Source organism: Scyliorhinus canicula, chromosome 10 (genome assembly GCF_902713615.1).
Source record: "Scyliorhinus canicula chromosome 10, sScyCan1.1, whole genome shotgun sequence".
Taxonomy (NCBI): Eukaryota; Metazoa; Chordata; class Chondrichthyes; order Carcharhiniformes; family Scyliorhinidae; genus Scyliorhinus; species Scyliorhinus canicula.
Genome location: NC_052155.1, coordinates 161,534,956 through 161,543,330, shown reverse-complemented (window position 1 = coordinate 161,543,330; position 8,375 = coordinate 161,534,956). Strand labels below are relative to the sequence as shown.

The 8,375-nt window shown below is 44.1% G+C and overlaps 1 protein-coding gene across 3 annotated transcripts in view; it reads right to left on the bottom strand.

Moving 5' to 3' along the window:
- Window positions 1-1,353: 1,353 nt before the first annotated feature.
- The window catches only part of fbxo15 (F-box protein 15), a 54,722-nt gene continuing 47,700 nt past the window's right edge, over window positions 1,354-8,375 (bottom strand). For all 3 annotated transcript variants that reach the window (XM_038810058.1, XM_038810059.1, XM_038810060.1), the window contains 3 exons: window positions 5,958-6,103; window positions 4,079-4,203; window positions 1,354-2,190 (listed from right to left, as the gene is read on the bottom strand). In XM_038810058.1, the coding sequence (XP_038665986.1) occupies window positions 1,921-2,190; window positions 4,079-4,203; window positions 5,958-6,103 (541 nt within the window). In that variant the 3' untranslated portion in view covers window positions 1,354-1,920. The remainder of the gene's footprint in view (window positions 2,191-4,078; window positions 4,204-5,957; window positions 6,104-8,375) is intronic.

Sequence of the window (8,375 nt, the reverse complement as noted above, 5' to 3'; positions counted from 1 at the left end):
GTTCACGCAAATTAGCATATTCAAAGTAGCTTTTAGATATTCAAAATCGGCTTTAAACCAAATTCTCACTACTCCTGCCACTCTGCTGAGACAGATGTGATGACTACGGAAAAGCAGTTGTGTAGTGCAATTGTCACTGGACTAGTAATCAAGAGACCCAGGGTAATGCTCTGGGGGCCCAGGTTCAAATCCCACCGTAGCTGATGGTCAAATTTGAATTCAATAAAAATCTGGAATTAAAAGTCTAATGTTGACCATGAAACCATTGCCGATTGTTGTAAAAACCATCTGGTTCACTAATGTCCTTCAGAGAAAGAAATCTGCCGTGCTTACCCAGTCAGGTCTACATGGGACTCCATAAGCGATGCAGTGGACTCTTCCTGCCCCTACCTGAAATGGCCTGGCAAGCCACTCAGTTCAAGGGCAATTAAGGATGGGCTGGCTCTGCCAGCGACGCCCACATCCCAAAAACAGAAACACCAGGGGAGACCATTGTAGCCCTTGGGTGGTTGGGATATGGTCTGACAGTGCTCTGGCACAGCTCCCTGGCAGTGCCAACCTGGCAATGTCAGGTATGCACCACCAAAGCACAGCGTCTGAAGGAGACCCATTAAGAAGTTTCCAGTGGCCAGCGATCTTTTGGGGGAGGGGGGGGGTACGGCTGATGTCACTGGAAGCCCCAAAGCCAGCCATGGTGAGGGAGGGGGCCTTGATCATCACTTTAAAGGGTGCCCCAATCTCTGTGAAGCACGGTTTATTTAGGACCCGACCCTCCCAATGCCGGTGCAAAACACACTCCCCCTCTCCAAAAACGTTTCTCCATGTGGGTGGATTACCATCGGGACCGCGCTGACCCACCCACGGGAATTGAACCGTGTTTCCCACTGGAGAACGCACTTGGAAATGTTTTGGGAGAAATGTGCCTAATGTCATTCCCTAGCTTTTATTTGCTGGAGGTGCTTCAGGTGTTTTGAACCAAAGTAGAAGTACTCCACATTTCTTTCAAATTACAGGCATATAAATTCCAGGTACTGAAAGAACGCAGCCATTGGAAACACAAGTCCAACTTAAAGAGGTACAGTAGGGATTACACCCTACTACACAAATAGAAAATAACTGTTGGATACAGATTTGATGTTTCAGATTCACACTACACCGCTATTATATATAGGTCACCTGATGTCAGTTTACAGTCAATCATTCCTCCAGACTTATTTTTCCTTTAGTTTCTCTTTGTTGTTTTTTGTTGGAGATCTTCAGAATCTCCAAACAACATGTTCACTCAGAGTTCTTACAAGCTAACGGAGTTAAGCGAAGGTGCAAGCAAATACAGCAGCCCAGTCTTAAAATATGAATTATTCAAGGTCTTTGAAATGAGAACCACTTTATTCTGAATACAATAAACGTTAACAAGACAAACAGCAATCCACTGCACTTGGGCTGCCTGAAAACATGATTGTTACTCAGCGTAAGCAGGCAAATATTGAAGAATTTTAGCGAACATAACGCAAAACATTTTAAAATGGAAGAAACCAGCCGGAATTCTCTGGCCGTTTGCTGGCGGAATTCTCTGATCCTCCCGGCAGCAGCCCCCTGCCGATAGCGCGGGATGGCTTCAATGGGAATTTTCATTGACAGCAGCAGGAGCAGAGAATCCTCCCGCCGGCGAACGCTCCACCACCTCCGCCGCAGAGAAACACGCGGTTGGGAGGCCAGAGAATCACACCCACCATTATCGGAAAGGCTGCAATCCGACTCCTGGGATTATAACCAATTCGATTTTTTTATTATAAACGATCAATTTTGAATATTTGAAGTCCACAAATTCAGCCACATGACTCAACTCAGATTGACACCTCAATTTACTTACATTGGACAGCTGTTTGCTAAAGTCAGCCATGTAGGGGTTAATATAGACAATTAGTAATTTGTTGAAAACCAGGCATTTATTTTTTTCACAGTGAAAAAAAGGACAAGACTGACAATGTAATATTGATTTTCTTCTTCCAACCACATTAGCTCCATATGAACTTTTCCTTCAGCATCCTTATAATCAATTGCCTGTCTCTTGCCCAGGTAGCTATATCGTACGCCAGGTGTACAGTCAGGATGCATAGCTACTGGTGAGCTAACCCACCAAAATGGTTTTTCTGCTTCATCTAGAATAGTCACATCCATTAAGCAGCAGTGCTGAAATGAAATTTAAATGCAATATAATGCTTTGAAAATAAATAATGTCAAACAGTGCCACAACTTAAACCCAATCACTAAGAACAAGAATTTAGCATTTTTTTTTTGCCAACACAATATCGTAAAAATACCAGCTTGCATTTTATAGTACAATGGGAAAGCTACATTATGGCACATTTTACAGTCCAGTATAACTCATGGCTTCAAGTAAACATGCTAATCGGAAATCTGTAAATAACTCCTCGGCCCATTTTCCTTTTTCTGCTCCATGGCGGGACAAAGCCAATGCTGGAATATAGTTTCAGCTTTCTGGTAATCGTCCAAGTGCCACTCCTCAGGTTGAGGATCAGCAGAGCGTTCAATGATAGCAATACCCGATTTACTGTCACCTGAAGGTCATGAACTCCAGTTCCCATTCAGAGACTCGAGCACATAATCAATTCCATGCAGTGCAGTATCGAGACAGTAAAGCAGTCATTAAAGTGGGGCTCGGCCTGCTCTCTCGGATTGATTCCATGGCATTATTCGAAGGTGATCAGGGGAATTATCCTAGCGTCTGGCTAATACTTCTCCCTCGACCAATCTCACTCGGAAAGATTGCCTGGGCATGTACCTTGTTCTGTCATAATTTTCTTTGTTGTCCTACAATACAACAGTAACTGCATTATATGCACGGTAACACAGTGGTTAGCACTGTTGCCAGGGACCCGGGTTGATTTCCGGCTTGGGTCACTCTATTCGGAGTCTGCACGGTCTCCCGTGTCTGCGTAGGTTTCCTCCCACAAGTCCCGAAAGACATGGTTGTTAGGTGAATTGGACATTCTGAATTCTCCCTCAGTGAACAGGGCGCCGGAGTGTGGCAACTAGGGGATTTTCACAGTAACTTCAGTGCAGTGTTAATGTAAGCCTACCTGTGACACTAATAAAGATTATGTTATTATTATTAAATATTCAATAGCTGTAAAGTGTGTTGTGAGATCCTGAAGTAATGAAAAAGCGTTATCAATGCAAGTTCTCTACTTTCCTTTTACAGTCTTCATCTCAAGTCCATACAGAAATCACTGAACAATAGTCAAATAGGAGCTTAGACAAATGCCGATCACTTTAAAGTGAGGGGCATTTTTGCACCAACCTTAGGACAAATTATCCAGAAGTTGAACAGCAAAACAATTATGGCATGATAAACAAGAGATTAGTTTATCTTGAAAAAGATTTATGAGAGGAACTTCAATCATGTAACATTTCCAACTGGCATTAGCAATTGATCTTATAGCATCTACATTTGCTACAGTGGCCTGGTCTGTAAAAACATTAACATGAACAAGGTCTCAATCAATTCTTATGCCATGCTCAATGCTTAACAATGAACCATCAAAACTTGGTACCATACAGTGAAAGAATACAATGAGACTTTTCTGATTTTTCTGCCTCAGGCAAGCTCATTGGAAAGATATTGGGCGGGATTTACCACCAACCCGCTGTGACACCAGAGGCGGCCCGCCAATGGCCGGCAAAGAGATCTTCTGGTCCCGTCGGAATTTCCCTTTGAATGCACCCCTTGCTGCCTGGAAACCCGGGATGTGGGTGTGCCAGCAGCGGGACCGGAAGATCCCGCCAGCATGAATGGCCGGAAAATTCCCGCCATTGAGTGGAAGCCAAACACTTCCATCCTATGGTTAAGACAGAAAAGAAACTCCAGACTACTGTCTCATGTGATTAAGTTGCTTGTCAGAAACTACATGGATGGAAGTTCATCTCCTCCCATTTAGATCACATGAGGTGTGTGGTCCAATGAAAAATAGAGTATGGAAAAAGAGCTTGGAATCAAAGGATTTCCAAACAACTAACAAAAAATCCAATTTCAGGACAAAAATATTAATTCTCACACCTGTATATTTCCTTTTAGGAACTCCGTATTCCAAGGGAAGGAAATATTTCCACTGATGGTGCTGTGTTGCGATTCTTTCTTTGAACTTATGACTGTTATTCGCAAGAAACCATTCTGGATAGATTCTGAAATTGGGAAAGAGCATTAAGTTCACAACACCAGAATTCAGTGATCAAGCAGTTGAAACTAAAATGCAAATGGGAAGGTTGGCAACAGGTTGAGGTTCTTGCTACCTGGGTGGATCAGGATAAGGATGAGGGTGAAGTCTGCAGGTGTGGATGAGCAAACTGGTCACAACATTGTGGTACAGGAGGCCATTCAAGTGGGGGAGTGAAAAGGAATGTAGCAGTGATAGGAGACTGTATAGTGAGGGGCATAGATACCAAATCCAGGTGCTCAGGTTTCCTCCCACAGTCCAAAACATGCAGGTTAGGTGGACGAGCCATGATAAATTGCCCTTAGTGACCAAAAAAATGGTTAGGAGGGGTTATTGGGTTACGGGGATCGGGTGGAAGTGAGGGCTTAAGTGGGTTGGTGTAGACACGATGGGCCGAATGGCCTCCTTCTGCACTGTATGTTCTATACTGTTCTCTGCAGCCACAGCTGGGAGTTCCGAGGTTTTACTGTATATCCAGGGCTAGGGTTAAGGACATTTCATGGATGGAGAAGAATTAGGAGTTTGAGAGGGAGGAACCAATTGGTGTCATCCACAAAGGAACCAACAGCATAGATATGAGTAGGAATGATTTTCCGCTGAGAGTGAGTTTGAGGAGTTATCTAAATTACAATGCAGAACCTCAAGGTAACAATCCCTAGATTGTTACCTGATCCATACTCAGACTGGAATAATGATAAACAGATTAAAAGATTGAGTGCATGGCTGAAGGAGAGTTAAGTGAGGCAGAGGATTTGCTTTATGGCCCAAAGGAATGAAGGGGGTGGGAGTATTCAGTAAAGGGCAAAATGAAATGTCAAGGCTGTAAAGCAAAGTAATGATTTGGGTGAAAACAACAATAATAATCTTTATTGTCACAAGTAGGCTTACATTAACATTGCAATGAATGTTGCTGTTAGCCCTGATAATAAAAGGTTGATATTAGGACAGTACAGATAAAGGATCTTGGTGTGGATAATCAAGATGTAGGATCAGTTTGTAGGGAGCTAACGAAGAACATGGGACAGAAAACTTTGGTGCAAGCAATTTATAGGCCTCCTTAATGGTAGTTGTATTGTTGGACAGAGTGTAGATGATGAAATTAGAGGTGCATATAACAAGTGTATTGCAGCAATCATGAGGGACTTCAATAGAATTACAGAAATTTACAGAAGCATGCCATTCCATCCCTTGTGTCCATGTCAACCAACAAGTAGCCATCCAGCCTAATCTCACTTTCCAACTCTTGTTCCGCAGCTTTATAGATTGTGACACTTGCATACAAAAAACGTTTTTAATCTTTGAGGATTTCTGCCACTCCTCACTGCAAGTAGTGAGTTCCAGTTCCCTCAAATCTTCTAATTCAGAAAGGGAAGAATTTACCCTTCAACTTATAGCAAGAGAACCGGCAGCCTGGTAGATCTTGGGAAAAAAACATGTTGAGATTTGTAACAAAACAGAACAGTGAATGCAAAGATGTACATTTTATTTTCTAGTTCTCCAGTTTGCTCTGCATAGTTTGCATGGCAATAATCATAATTCCAATATTGAGGATCCACTATGTCAACGCAGCTGTGGATTCCATGGCTCAGACTAAAAGCGCAGACCAGGGAAATCTTGTCTGTTGTGTGGCAGGGCAAAGCAAGCAAGGTGCAGCTACTGGTACTGTAAATATATCCCATACCAATAAAATAGCATCACAAATTAAAATGGAAGCCTTCTTACCTTTTCTACAGAATAGGTTATGAAAATTACCGGACATGTAGGAGCTTTTTCCATTATGTAAGGTAATATGACAATGGTACCCATGCAGTCCATATTCTGGGTCAATATCATCCAATACTGGCTCATGAGATGGCGGTGAGTATTTGCTTTTATTTTATTGGCAAACAGAGAGAAGAGAAAGAAATTAGACAAATCATCATGTCTGAAGGTCATAAAACTCCAAATGCATACCACCTAACACACTAACACATTCATGAAGAAAAGGATGGCCACTATGTACTTGAAAAGGGTTGGCATTAAAGATATCCAAGCCTGCTGAATTATCACCCATGTTATAGAAATGTAGAAAGATGTATGGCATCCTATCCTTGCTGGCTGAAAACGAGTTAACCAGCCTAACTCCACCCTCCAGCCCCCAGGTCCACAGCTCTGTAGCTTCCAGCACCTCAAGTGCATACCCCAATGTTTGTGATGAGGGTTTCCACCTCCCAGGCTCGTATCCAGATCTCCACCAACCTCTGGGTGAAAAAATTCCACAACTCCCCTTCAATCCTTCACCAATCATTAAAATCTATGCCCTCTGGTTGTGGTCTCCTTTACAAATGGAAATAGGTCAGTCCTCTCCACTCCATCTGGGCCCCTCAATTTTATACATCTCAATTAAGTCTCCTCTGTTCCACAGAAGAAGATAGGAAGTCTTAGATTTATATAGCGGTTTTCACAACCCATTCTTTTTAAAAATAATTTGATTCTCCAGGGCTGCCAGCCCTTGGCAAGAATCGCAGTGGCCCGCTAAATGGTATGAGGGCAAAATTGGGATTCTCGCCAGGTGTCAAATCTGTTGAGAGTTTCCCGGCTCATCCCACCAAATCCAACGAGGTTCTCACCCAGAGCGGGCGGGAACCATGCAAACGTCTAATTAAATTTCATTACAATATCATTATCAGACAGGAAGCCCGATTCACCAAACTCTTGGGATGCTCCAGCAATCCCAGTAAGGAGTCCCACTGGCATGAAGTCGTGCAAGTACTAACAAGCGGAGACGTAGCGTCTTGCACTTCGATGGGGTTAAGGGCACCCTCTCTATCCTTCAGGGGAGGCGAGGGTCAGGAGCTTGGCCTGGGCTGGAGGGGTCTGTCCCGGGATGGGAGTCATTTGGCAGGTCGTCCCAACTGTAGCTTTGAAAATCATTAAGTGTCTTTCAGCATGTCAAGTTTCAGTTCAGTTTTCCCTCTGATGTGGTGGAACCCTTTGATGCCTCTCCCAACATGTCAAGTTCAAAGATCTGTCAAAAGACAGTGAAAGTCTTCCCTGTAGCCTTAAAACCTTGAAACTGTTTCCAAGCATGTCAACATCAATAATCTGTCAGATGAAGGTAAAAGTCTTCCCTTTAATGTGGTGGAAAACTTTGAAGTGCTTTTTTCACAGTCCCTTTCATTAGCCTTTGTTATAACCCGCAGGAGACCTGCAGGGATGGGCCAATGAGCCTCCCCGTGAGCCTTGTTGAATACGAGCTTCCCCGCTGAGGGGCGGGAACCCATCTGTGAAAATGGACTCCAGCATAAAAGCCAGCCCAGATGAGAGCAGAGTATGTGTAGCCCTGGCTGGACCCTGAAGTGCACTGTGTATATAGTAAATTTTATTTGTAATAAAACAGTTTTCTTTACGCCTTTTGTTTGGACTCCTCTGTCGCCACTAAATTGGCAACAATAATAAAGATGGAGCTATATTCAGCGCTGCTAACTGTTGGAGGAACGCTGCTCTCCTACCGCACTGCCAGAACAGGGTTTGCACTGATTTCCAAATGCCGTTCTATGGGAGGCTTGATGTATTCTATTCTAGCGTGGAGGACTGGACGTAATTTGCAGAGTGTACGTGATACTTTTTGAGGCCGCCCCTATAAGTGGTGATGAGCGACAGACAGTCATACTCCTGACTGTCTGTGGAGCCCCCACCTTTAGCGTAATAAAAAGCCTCATGTAACTCAAGGGGTCGGATGCCAAGACCTTTGAGGAGATGGTAGCACTAGTAGCAAAAGTATCACAGGGAGCAAAAGCCACACTGGGGAGAAGGGGGGGGGGGGGGGGGGGGGGGGGGGTGCCAGCAAGCCGGGGGTGGGGGGGGGGCAGCAAGCCAGCTGTCCCATCGGGAGGAGGCGTCAACCTATTTTCCCCTATTTTTCATTTGGAACAAGCTGACGGAAAATGCATGCAGCTGAACTGCATTGCAGCTCCCAACGCTGCCCACATTAGGATCACCATCCAAGTCAACGGTCACCCTGCGGCAATGGAATTAGACACGGGAGCCGCAGTCTCGGTCATAGGGGAACAAATCTTCGATAAAATTCAGTCAGGAGTACAAGTTAGTTTTACATAATACGGAGCCAAGACAGACCATCTACAGGGGGGAATTGCTTGC